The 16,061-nt window shown below is 38.3% G+C and overlaps 1 protein-coding gene across 1 annotated transcript in view; it reads right to left on the bottom strand.

The window, feature by feature from the left end:
* Window positions 1-16,061, bottom strand: part of LOC127662617 (protein Daple-like) — a 73,781-nt gene that overhangs the window by 55,426 nt on the left and 2,294 nt on the right. Inside the window, 1 exon segment of the mRNA XM_052153888.1 lies at window positions 12,425-12,533. Coding sequence (XP_052009848.1) covers window positions 12,425-12,533 — 109 coding nt within the window.

The following is a 16,061-nucleotide window of genomic DNA, read 5'->3' as shown; positions in this document are numbered from 1 at the left end:
AGTACATTGGTATTACCCTGGTAACGGCAAAGTGCCTTTTTTTGTTTTGTTAGTTTTTTTTGTTATAGGGCTCTAATCTTTTTCTTGTCTCATCACTCTCTTCATCTTTTCTCATCTCTGCACCCTCACTTTATCATTTTATCTCTGCTGCTTCCATTCTGACCTCATCACCATGGATTTGAATGGGTAGCCAACATGTCAGAAAATGGTAATACCATAGTATATTTCTGATAGTGATTATTCCATTAGTTTAAACAAAAACCAAACTGGCTTTGCATGAACATCATGAAACGCAAACAGAATAAAAAGATCGAAGATGTGACTTCGATGCTCCGGGGTGAATTCAAATGTGATTTTTGCCCCCTCAAAGGGCACTGCTGCGGGAGGGGCATGGACTTGCGCCTCTGATGCCCCCGTTCTATGCACGTCACAGCAAATTGGGAATTGCTTTTTTGATACCTTCACAAAGCACTGCAAAACAACAAGAACAGCAATGCATAATGCAAAAATTACACTATGTTATGGTTTTGGTAGGGTTGTCACAATACCAAAATTAAGTAATAAATACAGATACCAGTGACATTTTTGATAACAGTTTTGACCACTGCAAAAACTACTGGGTCATTCCGAATCAACTCAACCAGGGTTTGATTTTTTTTAAGATGGAAAATAAATTATGACGAAAGCCAAAATATTGAATGCCATGGATCAATATTACTCTAGAAGTATCACATGGATTTTAATATATTTTAATATTCTGGTTCTGAAGAAATTGTCTTTTTTGTATCTTCATTTTTAAGCCCTGGGGTTATGGGGCTCTCAATGTGACTCCATCTGGAAAAAAATGTTTTGGTCGAAAACCAAAGGTCACATGGTATGAAGCTAGTTTGAAGTACAAAGTAGAGAGATTTTGATTTTATTGTTTTTATGTAAATAAATAAAAAGGTACATTTCTACAGCACATAGGTATTGTATTGAGTCTGTACTTGGTACTGCCAATACTGTAGAAGACTGGTATTGTCAGATTTTCTTATAGTAGTAATGACTAACTGAAGTACTGTCACTTTTGACAACCCTGTTGGTAGTTCTTTAAGGACATTTAAGTAAACATTCAAGACATTCAAACCCTAAATTCCTTAATTAAAAAAAAAAAAGCTCACAAGTGGCTAGAAAGAAACAGTTCTCTAGACTAGCTGTATGTATGTGGACACACTGACTTTCACTTTGATTGATTCTGAGGGCAACAGCAGGGACAGAAGAGAGAGAGAGAGAGAGAGAGAGAGAGAGAGAGAGAGAGAGAGAGAGAGAGAGAGAGAGAGAAAGAGAAAGAGACATTCCAGACTCCCTGGCAACTCCCACTGACCTAAAAGACCCATTAAACCACCTTCCACCTCCTCCTTTCCCCCAATTCTCCATTAAATAAAAAGGAGCCAAGTGGAACCTCCACCTCCCTCTTCAGTCCCAATCCACAAAAGGTTAGATGACCACCACAGCAGCCGGACCATGTCTGTGTAGATGTTCAGATGCTGGCACCTCTGTCTCTTAAGTGGGCTACACCAACAAGAAACCCCAACAAAGGAGAATGAGACTTCTGACTCGCCTAATAGAATCTCTGTTAGGAGGCTTCAATCATTTACTTTTTAAAGAAGGCTTGATCTCTGACCAGTGGCCCACACAAGTGACATTTGCTACATGTGTAACATTTAGAAGTAACAGATGTCTATCATAGACCGGGTTCATCCACCATAAAGGCTAGAGCTGCTCCATATGGCAGCTAATGAATAGAGAAACCTTCAGCCTGGAGTTATGTGGAGCAAAAACAAAGACTGACAAGACTGACAGGCCAAAATCTCCTTCTAATACAATACATGCCAGTCCTGACCTAATTTGTGCAGCAAGCTACATGGAACTAGGGATGCACAGATACCACGTTTTCTCTACCGATACCAGTGTTTAGACTAGCTTAGAATAGCTTTACATTATTGTGCAGAACTAATTAGGTATACTCTTTAATATGCAAAGAAACACAACCCTCGAACTACACATTATTTCAATATAAATGTATAGCTTATTAAGAAAAACTGTGTTATCTTGTATACTGCTAAATTAATTAGCAGCTAAATTAACAGTAATTCCAGTATAAGTCATCAGTAGAAAAGAAACAATTTTTTTTGCAAACATTTTTCAACTTATATCTTTCAATTTAGTTGTAAGATATCATCTCACATTTCATTAGGGCTGAAACAATTGGTCGAGAATAAAAAAATAAATAATTGTCGACACATTTTTTTTCTTGAATAGTCATTTAATCTCATTTAACGTAACATGAGATCACATTAAACTGTAATGATGAAGCGTGAGAGCAGCACAGCAGCTCATGTCTGACTGCGGTGAGGAAGAAAACACATGTCCAGATGCACTCTAAACTTTCCAAACAGCTTCACGTGATTTAGATTACAAAATATAACGGAATTATCATGGAAAAATGCAAAATAAGGAAATGCAGATGCACTGTCATCATGAAATAAAGCAGAGCCGGATCTGGCATGCCACTTCATCTAAAGGCAAACAACCAGGCATTATTTCTTTAATGCATCCTTTATTAAAGTTAATATAAAATAATAAGGAAGTGAATCATAAACAAACTACAAAAATGACATTTCTCTGTGCGGTCAGCTCCACGTCTATGAGTCGTGTGAAGGGGGAGAGACTGAAACCCCACCCCACTGAGGCACCCTCTGGCGCGGGACACCTGTCCCTCGTGCGGGTTTGCTGTAGCTAGATTAATAACATGATGAATTGGGACATATTGAATCATAATATACTGTAGCCAACTGTATGTGTCATGTGTGTATCTTATTGTGAAGTAAATCGGCGATAAGCAGCTCTATTCAAAAGCTAGAGTTTGTTTTTGTGAGATAAAGATGGATTGAAGTGAAAATAAAAAGGCGTGAGAGTGTAGTTTTAGCCCATTATACACTGCAACAAAGTTTTTGATCAGTCTTTTTTGGCTTGTTTTCCAAAAATAATATCTAAAACTCCTTTAAATCAATGCACATTTACATTAGTAGCTATACTGCAAAAGAAAAAATTGTTATTGGAGAATGTTGAATACAATATTTTATATTTTTATATTTTAAAATATCTAAAAACAGCCGGTTTAAAACACGAAATATTTACCAGAGAAGCAACATAAGATATTTAGACTTGTTTTTAGAGAATATGTGGGAAACAATGGAATAGTTTTGTTTTTTGCAGTGAATTTTTACTGAATTAAACTTAACAAAAAAAGTATTTTTTTCTTCGGAATTCTGTGAATGTCATTTAGAGGTATTTTTAAAAGATGGTTTTGTCCTCTTTATTGTTAGTAAGCACGTTTAATACAACCTTTTAAGTCAGGGCACAAGCAGAACAGTCGGTTAAGAGCTAATGATTAATCTTTGCAATAATCGCCGAATAGTCGAATAATCGTTCTAATAATAGTTAGATTAGTCGATTATCAAAATAATCGTTAGTTGCAGCCCTACTTTTCATTCACACAATAATTTTTTTGGAACTCACTAGACTTATAATTTATTATTATCATTTGTTTCCAAATGATGATAATAATATTTCTCTCAATCGTGCACCTTTTGTCATGGATCCACCAGTCTCTCCCTCACTGCAGACACAGTGCTCACGCACCTGCATACCATTAGTGGCTAATCAAGGACTGCATATATACCCCACTTTCTCACACACACACACACACACACACACACGTTTTGTTAGGGATGGGCGATACCACTCATTTTCTTTTCGATCTGATACCAAGTACTTTTAGGCCAGTATCGCCGATATAGATACCAATACCGATACCTCATTTTTATGAATTCTTTGGATAAAATTATTAACTTAAATTATACATTTTTTATATATTTATGGGACTAATGAAGACGTGAGTGCTTAGTCAACGCATTGCAAACATGCTGTCCCGATCTACTCAAGTGTGTAATTGCGTTTCTGTGGCTGCAACTTCTGCAAACTTCTGTCCACAAGGGGGCCAAAGAGTTACCGGCAAATGCCTGTGCCATTAAACTGGATGTGTTATTATTCAGGTTGTTGGATATGAACATGAATACAGTTTAACTTACTATAACTAACTTGCTCATCAAGATTCTCTTCAAACTATTGCTGCAATGACAGTTCCAAAAAGAAAAATGACCATAGAAGAAGGCTTGTTTACTTTAAGACCACTTTTGTGTAGCATTGAAAAACATCTTTCCTTTGTATCATGCAGTTTTTCAGTGATGGTAGAGAGGAGTAAGAGAAAAAGTAAAAGCAAGCTTTAAAGCAGTCAATGAGGCTTTGTTTTTGAGTTTCCCACAGCAGCCAGTCTCAGGAGGGGGTTTCTGTGCACAGGGCTCTCATGTCTGCCTTCTAAAAGTAATGCACCTGAATGAGTGTGTGCACATGTGTGTGCAAACCTACGAGACTTTTAAAGTGAGTGCATAAAGAATGAGTCAGGAATTGAAAGACAGAGCCATAAGAGTTGAAACATCTCAGTTCTGAGGTAATACATTGGTAAGGGAGAGAAAAGTACGAGGAGGAGAGAGAGAGAGAGCTTGAGGAGAGCCCATGCCTCTAGGGCTTTGCAGGTATACAGTAGGAGGGAAACTGTACACCTCTGGGAATGGCCATGTCATCTCTACTGTGGGCGAGCAAACACAAGAACAAAGAGCTGGCAGACTAGCTAAAAGAGACACCTCCCATCTCTCAAAGCTACAGTTAAGAGAAACCCCTAAAGCCCCGCCAAGAGCGTGAGGAACACCACACATGACTGTCCTCATTTACAGAGCTTGCGTGAGGGTTACTCGCAAATTCTACGAATGAGTCTTCACCACATCCTTTAAGATAATCTCTGACTACTAGAGTGAATTTAATCAAACCAAGCATGTACATGTGGCGGCAGAGAAAAGGGTTTTTAGCTTTTACAATGTTGCATGTGCATCTGAAAAATGCAGCCTGGGACAAAAATCTCAACATCATTGAGTTAGTCTGTAATTACATTGTTCACAAGTGTACATAGGAGAATTGGTGCCGTTTTAAAGGCTAAATATTTGGTTATCCTTATAACAAATGAGTTATCTAGCTATTTTTCCTTTGCTTATTGACAAGAATAGGGTTGGGAACCCTGAACCGGGCCAGATTTTGACTTGCCCGGACCACATTTTCACAACCCCCACCAAAAAAATATTATTATACTTCAAATAAATTTGAGTGAAATCCAAAAACTATATCAAAACAGCACTGGATAAAGTGAAAGTCGCCATGAAACCGAAGTTATGACAGACTTTATTACCGTATTGTGACATATTTAGAAGTGAAACGGCTTTTCGAACGAGAAAAGAAATTAAGGGGACTTTGTTTACGTTGGGACAAGGCTGGAGCCGTTGACGAATGCAAAACAAGTAAAAGCTAATATGTCCACATTTTAAATCGCAATACACGAAGCATAAAGAATAAAGAACACATACTCGAGCAGTATATCCATAGCCATCTGTGTCATCATGACTGTGCCTTGGTCTGTCAAGCCAGAAGAGAGATTGCTGATTTAAATTCTTATATCTTCTGAAAATAATTTGTCGTCAGCATTTGGAAGTACACTAGCATAATGATGACCTTAAAACGAATAAAACTAAAAGTAGCAAAACTTTAATGTTGATTTCATGGCGACTTTAAACATGATGTAAGTGTTGTTGCGGTCCACTGCGGTTCATTATGCATGGGCCCTGGGCAGGATCAGGCAAGGCCCTGGCAAGGCCTCATTTCTCATGTTCCAGTACTAAAAGGAGTCAGTTTACAGTAGCTCATGCTCATAACGATTTGCTCTCCAGACAATAGGCAGGGAGGAACCAATGTACTACCCCTCCTCTTCCCCCATTAGTCTATTGTTCCAACTGTCTGTAACCCTGATCGCCACACTGGGACGCTTTCTGGCGAGCAAGTTCAAAGTCATTTTGGAGATTATCTAACTGAGTGAGGAGACAGCAGAGTGATGACACAGGGAGAGTGTAATGGGTAGCCGTGAGACTCCAACCTACAGTCCCAGAGTGTCTGAATGGATTATTATACATCCCCAATTCCTCGATGAAACTGGGGCAGATCTGGCCTATATAGATTAAGCCACCCAATGTGAGACAGGCTTCAGGCTTAAACCTAAATCTAGGCTAATCTGTGGAATCAAAATGTAAGATGCTGTGGTCTTTGATCTTGCTCAGGTTGCAGTGGTCCATACTCTAGAAATGGGGTGATAACATATCCCAAGTTTGTCCAAAGCAAACCTTTCAGACCCATCAACTCAAGAATAGGTTACACTTTGTTTTTCCGCTTGCCGTTCTGTCTTATGCACTGTTGAGTGTACAGCCAATCAAAGTATACTCTATGAGTATACTGCTACAGGTCTGAAAAAGCCCTTAGCCTCCAATGAAGTTCTGTATTGTCCAAAAATTTGCATCGTAGTCGTGTGGAGTGACAACTCCTTCGACAGCCAGATGAGATAAAACACCCAGTCAGCATGGTTAAGAAGGATGACAGGGACCAAAATATTGGCTACAATGGGTCTCGTACAAACTAACATAATGGTGCAGTGTGTGCCATGGCTTTTACCCAAGATCTCAATGGGATCACAAATAGTATGACATGCAACTACTGTAAAACACCATAAAAGTCCCATAAAGTGGTCATCCAGCTATACACGCTGAAATGTAATTCTTAAGGCCCAGGTATACTCCATTTTTGTGTGTTCCACTTCACCTCGCGCCTGGTTGACAGCGTTGTCTTTGTGAGTATACTCTTCTGACTGTGAGCAAATACGAATGCGTTTGACGCATGCCCACTACAACTTCTTTGTGATACTCTTTTAGTAGAATCAATGGCCAGCGCATGCACCAACGATGTGCACAGACGATGACTGTGTCCACAAGTCAAGAGAATCTGGTATGTGACGTAAATTTAATCATAATCCGGTTATGATGAAATTTACGTCACGCATACTGTGCGCTGAGCGCTCATCAACGTGGACAAGCCAAGTATACTTTATTATCCTTCTTAAACTGTAAAAATCTTCTTTTTACTTTATAATGTACTGTTAATCACCGTAGTATTTACAAAAGGGCACATGATGACATGAAGTTCATAAATAGAGGCCTGTCCAGGAGCAATAAACATGAAGAGACAGCGCTCAGTGTCATTCACACAAAAACCATCAGGGTAAAATTAAGTAAACTACATCAAATATAAAATAGAACACCATAATGTACGTAACTGATATTAAAAATAAGAAGAAACATAACTATTCCCACAAAATATAATGAAATGAACTGGGTCATGCAGGGAATTCTGGGAACGCCCAATTATATATATATAATTTATACAGTAATTTTAACAATAATTTACCATTAAAAGTGCATGTACTCTCTTGTTAAACATAAATCTACATTTTTACTGTTAATTATACAGAAAAATCTAACTTTTTACATGAAAAAATATGTATTTTTATAAATTACCATAAAACTACATGTATTGTCTTTTTAAATATAATGCATTTTTGTACCATATATTTTAAGGTAACTACATGCTTATCAATTCAAGTTTTTTTACTGAAGCATTTTTAGTCTTTTACCATAAAAAAATAAAAAGTGTAAATATGGGCAACTGAAATAGTGATGCTTGCCTTGGCAACCACCATTAAAAGGAACACTTCACCCAAATTCTAATTTGCTGATAATTTACCTTCAGGCCATCCAAGATGTATATGACCTTTCTTAATCAAGATTTAAGATAAGGTTTTCAGGCAAGTATCCAATGTTTTTAGCTTCATCCAATGCAAGTGGATGGACATTTTTGACTGTCCAAAAAGCATATTTAGTCAGCATCAAAATAATCCACAAGTAATGATTAGTGAAGTTAATCGATTCGTTTGTGAGAAACAATAAATCGCTAATTAAAACAGTTTTAACTTTAAATCGGTGCTTCCGCAAGCTCTCTGTGAATTTCCCTGGCACTCTGTGGTAAACGGAGCGTAACTTCTGAATTCTCGCGTGAATGCGCTAAAGTGATGACATCACACGACAGCAATGTAAGGTATTCAGTGTTTACAGGAAGCGATATTTTAAAGTATTAATTAGCAATTTATTTTTTACACAAATGTATCGATTCACTTCAGAAGACATTACTTGATCGGCTGGAGTCGTGTGGATTAATTTGATGCTGCATTGGATGAAGCCAAATACTAGATACTTTCCTAAAAATCTTAAATCTTGTCCTGATGAAGAAAGGGCATATACATCTTGGTCATATGGACTGAGGGGGAGTAAATTATCAGCTAATTTTACTTTTTGGGTGAACAATTTCTTTAATTAAATCTCTAAAATCATAAGCATCTTCCTTTATCACACTAATTTCCTGTGTGGCTGACGCATGTACAAGCTCAAACTAATTTTGCCATTTAATCCGTTGTATCAACAACCACATTTCAGTTAATAGATCTTTTTAGAATTCTTGAACATCTTTCCACTTATCCAAACATGAGCATAAAATACCAGTCTACAGCCAATTGCTTATCTCTCGAGCCTTCTGGGCCCACCACCAAAATTAATGGCCATTTCTGTACACACAGACCATTGGCTGAGACATTGGTAGCACAATGTAGTTTATAGCTGGGAGAGAGAAGCCCTTTTCAACTGGAGAGCATGTCAATAAACTGTAGATTTCTGGGATGTGGTGATCTGCCATGTAGATCTATCATAAAGTTCTAGAGATTTCTGCACATCAGTCCAAATTTATGGAATGAGGAAGACAATAAACTGATGTGTTCTAGTTGAGAATGGTATATTGTCACTAGTATTGATACGGATTATGCAACAATATTGATATTAGACATTGACTATTGAAATTCAATAATGTGGTTGGTGTTGGTATCTGGTGTTGACACTGGTCCACAGATGGCACTTTAAAATGAGGATTTAACAATGCAGACACACGCTATATCTAAACCATTCTGTGCACGAGCTTGTGCGTCTGCGTGCACTGTGAAGAGCGCTCAGACCTCAGAGTAATGCAGATAGCCACCTGAATGGTTAAATGCATTTCTAAATACGTTTGAAATCCCTGTCTTGGAAAGGTATTAAATGTAAACATTTATTTGACATGGCAATTAACTACAACAGGAAAGTTGTCACTTTGTCTTTTCATTTGACGAAAATAATGTAATTCGGATTCTTCACTGAAAATCACCCACGGATTCAAGACTGCTTGTTCTGCCTGTAGCTGGACAATTCCCACTGTTCATTGTAGCCTTAGGTAGAGACAGAAACACAGCTGCAAGAAGGGAAACTTTCCTGACTTGCGTTCAACGCATAACCCTTCTCCTCAGAGCTCTGAAGGTGCAGACTGCTGATGCTCAACCCCAAAGGTGAAAATAATATATTTGATTGGTTAAATTATCTGCCACTCTGCTAATACAAACGAATTACAGAACCCTTTAGAATCTCTTATGAAGGAGGATGCAGTAAAGCTACAGTACAATAATGAGCAGTTTTGACTGGTTGCCACAGACGGATTACACTTCATCAAACAGGAACAATGCGAAGATATTTTAATGAATCACTGTTACATTAATATCGCGCTTTTCTGACACTACACTCAAAGCGCTTTACATGGTGAACAGGAGACTCTCCTCAACCACCACCAGTGTGCAGCATCCACCTGGATGATGCGATGGCAGTCATAGTGCGCAAGTACTCTCACCACACACCAGCTATTGGTGGAGAGGAGAGAGTAGAGTTATACAGCCAATTAGTGGATGGGATGGGGATTATTAGAGGCCATTAGTAGATCTTAAACTCTGAAGTTTGTCAATTTATCCAGTATGACACCACATTTCTTATCAATCTGCATCAGAAGTAGTGCGATGAACAGAAGTGTGAAATATGTTATGTGCTAATTTGGTTGCAGCTCTGCATTGTAGGGCAGCTGTTGTGTATCACAGCTTCTAAGGGCGAAGAGAAAAGATACTAAGGTTTTGCCCTGCGTCTCCTTAAAAATGAAATTATCTCTTTAGATCCAATGGTTAAATGCTGAGGTAGACGACTCCATCTTCACCTGACTGGATAGTAGCAAGTATCAGTTCTGACTGCAATACACACAACCCTCGCCGACTCTTCTGAAAACACTTGAAGACTTACCATACGTATATCAGAGGTGTTCTGATTTAGAATGAAAAAAGCAAATGATTGAAAAAAATAATGTACTGCCATTGCCTTGTTAATATGTAATCATGTAATCTATAAAAAGTAACTAGTCGTATTACAAGTGTTTTAAAATGTAATTTAATTCAATTACAAGTACTTTATGTTTGTAATCTGTTACTACCCAGCACTATAAATGAGTAAACTAAAGATTCAAATATATTTTAAAAAGCAAAGTGTGAGCAGAACTCCAGGTATTTCCCAGAGTCTGACACACAATCACACTTCTTTCTCTACATTGGAATAGAAAGCAGTGAGCTCTGAAAAGAAATGCAACACAGATGTTCTGCCAAATGAAAAGGGGGTCAGATGTGGCAAATGCTTCCTCACATGGTGGGATGGTGCCCAGAAATGAGCAAACCAATCAGAAGATTTTAACTCCAAAATTGTGCAATTGTGCTCTGTGTGACCAGCAACGATATGAGCCAATTCTATGCTTTCTCTAATATAGTGTTGAGAAAGACCTTGTCCTTTGATGTCTTTGCTTTACCATAAATACTATCATTAAGGGCCCAGTCACTCGTAAATATCCCGTCCTTCAGATGAGACATTAAACCGAGGTCCTGACTCTCTGTGGTCATTAAAAATCCTAGAGCACTTCTTGTAAAGAGTAGGGGTGTAACCCTGGTGTCCTGGATAAATTCCCCCCATTGGCCCTTCTCAATCATGGCCTCCCCTAGTAATCCCCATCCACTAATTAGCTCGATCACCCCACTCTCCTTTCCAACAATTGCTGGTGTGTGGTGAGCGTACTTGCGCACCATGGCTGCCGTCGCATCATCCATGTGGATGCTGCACACTGGTGGTGGTTGAGAAGAGTCCCCCATTCACTGTGTAAAGCGCTTTGATTGTAGTGTCAGAAAAGTGCTATATAAATGTAACATTCATTCATTCATTCAAATATGTTCAGTCTCTCATAGAACACCTTTAATTTTCTTAGGTTTAATTTTCTAATGACCTGAAAGTACTCACCCTTACATTACCTCAGAAAACCCATTTAAAATCCTCTAAAAGTATGTTCACAAAACACAGCAGTATGTACTAGTGATGGGTCAAGAAGATTGTCGACTAGTCATTTAACAACCAAATAGTCGGTAAGTGAGTTTATTTATCCAATGTTTTTAGCGTGCCAACAGCATGCTCTCCTTTAACATGCTAACAGTAGGCTAACTGTTAGATTGTCAACATGCTAAAACCAGTTCTGAGAAGTTGCATGTCTAAAATCATCTGAAAAGCATCACCACTAAAGCTATCAAAACACAGCTTTTGTAACAAATTTGCCACCTTGAACAACAAATTTCAAGACATTTTCTGTCAGAAATCAAAATGCCTGCTGTAAAAAATATTCCTGATTTTATGCATTTTTGTGAGGACTATGGTAGTTCTGCATAATAAAACATTACATTTAGAACATTTATATGTTGAATATCTGTTCCCATATTGTATTTTATTATATATATTGTATATCTGCTACATTGTGCACAGCATTCAAAAGGGGAAAAGGTTTTCATATAAACTGCGACTTCCATCAACATTAGCAACAGCGACCATCGGTGATACAACATATTTGAGTAGAGTTAAAAAATTGCAAATGATCCGGCCCAGATGAAGATCCTGATTCTGTGCTATGCAGTGATCACCAATTGGAGTACAGTTATTCACCACCTGATATCATCAGAGCAGTCAATCACAAATACCTACTAGCAACCAACGGACTCGCTAAACTCCAGCGATATGATTGCTGTTTGTGTCAACACCTCTTGAAAAGCATGTCTGATCTTCAAGAAAGGACCCTAAACCAGCTAAGTTATATTCAGCCTCCTAAAAACTGACTTGTCGTTCAGACAATGCAATGACTAGTGGATAGTTTGCTTAACATGACCAAAACTCTTCTCAGAGGATAATACAATAAGGCTCCCAGTCATCCACATCTGCAGACAGGTTTAATCCCCCATGCTACTGGAAAAACCACCTTGTGTCTACAGAGACCAGCTGCTCTCTGGCATATAATGCAACCCCCACACAAACACAACTTTGTCGTTTTAACCCTTGTGCTGAGCTCTGATCTTGCTTGTTACTGATAGTGATCAGAAAGTATATTGCTGTTGAAACAGGACATGGAGAAAAGCTCTTACCTGATAGTAGTTTTTGATCTGTCGAATGACAGTGTTAAGGTTCTGTATTCTCAGGTTGACATCATTGTTCACATGTTTGTTCACTCGCTGATTCATGGGGCTTGGGTCTCTGTGGACCAAGAACACGTACATTTCAAAGTCTTGACACAAGTGGCTTTATGTTCAGATATTGAGTATGTAAATGGATATTTGAAATGACATGTAAAGCAATCACACCAATGTGACATGCTATACTTCATCTGAAATCAATTTAAAAACATTTTCGGTTTCATTATTCTTTAGTGGTTATTATACATACAGTTTTATGACCTCATTTTAATTGAGATACAAAACAACAGGATTAAATATTCCTGGTAGTGTGTGTGTGTGTGTGTGTGTGTTTTCTGTGCAACTAGCCTCAATAAATGAAACTGCAAAAATATTTATCCTTTTCAAACTGATTTCTTGTACATGCCCCCTGTCTGCCATTAGTTACACACAGATAGTCCTGCCACAATCTCACGCAATTGGTTGAGCCAATGTTACTATGTTGGGAAAATAGTGCAATGTTTTAATAGTGCCACAAATCCACAGTGTTTACACTTTTTATGGAAATCAACCAATGGATGGGTTAATACAGTTTCTGAATATTATGCTGGGCTAAGAAAAAGTATTTAAATTTCAAATTTAAGTGAGCTACAAAACATTAACAATTTTATAAAGTGCTGATAAAAGAAATAGTGACTGCACTATAGTAAAATTGTAATGTAAAATATACACTAATTAAATTAACCAAAAAGAAAAAACTTTTACAAAGGAAAAGGTTGTGCATTACTTTAAAGGCCTAGCATGATGCACAACATCCTCAATATTTTGCATGAGAGCCCAGACAGACAGACAAATCTTTGTTCTAAATAATAAACACTATTTACATCATTGCAAATTATATAAACTTTTCTGACGTAAAAAAGCAATTAGGCCTTCGTATAACTGGCCTGGACCATTGGAGTTGAGTGACACTCAGTGGAGAGTCCTCAACTTGGCAGTTGGCACACACAGTTCGAAGGTCCTTCATAGACTGTGTTTGTCCGATCCTCATTTACATTTGTTTTGTGAGAATGACATGCAAATTCTGCCAGATTGGCCCACAAACCAGTTTGCCAGTAAAAGATCCTTAAAAGATCAGGGTCAGTCTTTTTTTTTCCTGCTGTCTACTTCAACTGCTTTCTATTACCCTGAAGCCAAGTACACTGCTTTGAGTCTCAATTTCTGCGCATGTTTTAGGACCATAAATATTGCAACTGACAGCGTGGTTTGAAAAACAATGATTGTTTGGTAAAAGTCAAGGGAAGATGGATGAAGTGCACACAGAGGACATCTGCCAGATGGGAATGTCAGCATTTGAGCGCACTTGCTAACGGCAATGGTCTTTACTGCATACCTGGGGCATGAAAACACACTGACAAGGAAGGGTATCAAGTTTAGAACTGCCATGTGCCCATAAGGGTATTGGCACATTATATATGAATGTGGGTGAAGAGAAAGGAAAAGCTGTGTGTACATAGCCCTCAGCATTCCTCAACTCCACTCATTTGTAATGGCTCAGTGGAAATGCACTGGACACCTGTAGAAGTGTATGGGTCCTCAAACTACCAGAGCTACACACCAAACAATATACCAATATGCAACACCAAAGGCATAATAACCTCAATGCTAATATATATGCAAACTGGCACACACTGAAACACTCTCCATTTTTAAGACTACACATTTTGAATTTGAGTTTAAATGTAACATTTTTGTATCTGATTCAGAAAGGTCACTTAAAAGGATAGTTCCCCAACTATTAGGACTGGGTAAAATTATGCATTTTCAGATACATCATGATCTTCATTTGAATAATATAGATTCTTAAATCCAAAGATCTATCTTTTTTTACTCTATGCGCAACCCTCTAATACAATGAGAAGAAATCACTTGCAACCAAAATTTGCACTATGGGGTTAAAAATGTCTATAACCACTGGCTGGTACATGTTCGGTTTTCAGTGTGTCCAAAGACGAGATCCATGCAATTCATTTGTCATTGAAAAATGTCTCATCTAATATATATATTTTTTTACATTAAAATTATTTTCATATTTCTTTACATACAGATATCCAAGTTTGTTGGCATAGAAGCCCTTGTGACTGAGGAATGATACTGTATGGGTGTTCAGGGGACTCTCCAGAGAGAAACTTTTAAAAATTTAAAAGTCTGAATGGACCATTTTTCTATTTTCATTAAAGTGAGAAAGACTAGGCTACAAACTAGTAATTGTTTTGTCTTTCATCCTTGTCAGAGATGATGAAATTTGAATAATTTCACAAAATTAGAAAATAAATCTATTTGTTTATTATTAAAGGCTTGGAACATGCTGATTAATAAAACGAAATTTAGAAAGAAAAAACTTTATGATCTAAAGGTGCTCTGGAAACACGCTCCTCATGTTTACGCACATGTGGGGAAAAGAGGAAGCGTGACAGGGACAGGGCAACAGTGAAGCGTGTTTCAGTGCTAGAGAAAACTATTCAAGAATACAACGCAGAAAGATCAGATATGATGTAACTGGCACTGTTGTTTTGTCGCGCTGCTCACTAGAGACGATGAGAGGGCGTAAACCGTCGTCATGAAGTCTTGCAGTCAAGATGGAATCAATCTGGGGTCCGGATCCGGAACGCGGTGACCTGCGTAGCGGGGGCAATAGCAACTTCATACAGTCTGAGGCTGCATTTCCACTGAAGCGGAAGAAATCCACACAAAGCCACTCCCAACGCTAGGGAAACGCTTGCCCTGCGCTGCTGTCAATTTTACAATCCACCTCGACGCTCGGCTTCCATAGGAAGGAATTTAATGCGCTCGCTCACATTCGCTCAGCAAACGCCAGTGGATACATACGACAAGAAAGCCAAACTGCTAGTGTTTTTAGCAACACACACACTAGATATAGAACACAGGGTAAATATCGAAAATTACTCAAAAGCTTATCGTCGATATCGTGGAGTTTTTTTATTGCGATAAATATTGATATAGTTTTATCGCCTAGCCCTACATCTGGTTTTTAATGAACCAAAGAGAGTGCATGTTACACCACTCCTTGTCTCTCTCCACTGGCTGCCGGTTGATGCACGTAACAAGTTCAAGGCTCTGATGCTGGCATACAGAACAGTCACTGGGTTTGCTGCAGCATACCCAAAATCATTTCTGCAGAGCTACGCACCCACTAGAAGCCTGTGGTTGGCCAAGGAATGTCGCCTTGTTGTACCAACACAAAGAGACAACAAAACACATTCCCGGACTTTCGGCTTCATCATACCATGTTGGTGATATGACCTTCCCAACTCCAACTCCGCTTTGAATAAAAGCTTCTGCCAAATGAATAAATGTAAATATAAATATTCAACGAATAGTAAGTGACATGATAGGTGAGAACTTGACAGCAGGTGACAATAATCCATAAAGGAATACAACAGAATGTCTGAGGACAGCTTATACATGCATCTTCTTCCCATTAGAACCAGAACCCAAAATCATGCCAAATATGTATTTTGTCTCTGAAGAGGGCTACTGTTTATGCCCCTGATTAAGAGAGAGAGGGCAGTGAGGCAGCTTGAGTAAA

Source organism: Xyrauchen texanus, chromosome 22 (assembly GCF_025860055.1).
Source record: "Xyrauchen texanus isolate HMW12.3.18 chromosome 22, RBS_HiC_50CHRs, whole genome shotgun sequence".
In the NCBI taxonomy this organism is placed as follows: Eukaryota; Metazoa; Chordata; class Actinopteri; order Cypriniformes; family Catostomidae; genus Xyrauchen; species Xyrauchen texanus.
The sequence above is the reverse complement of the archived record's forward strand: the minus strand, read 5'-3'. Positions and strand labels throughout refer to the sequence as shown.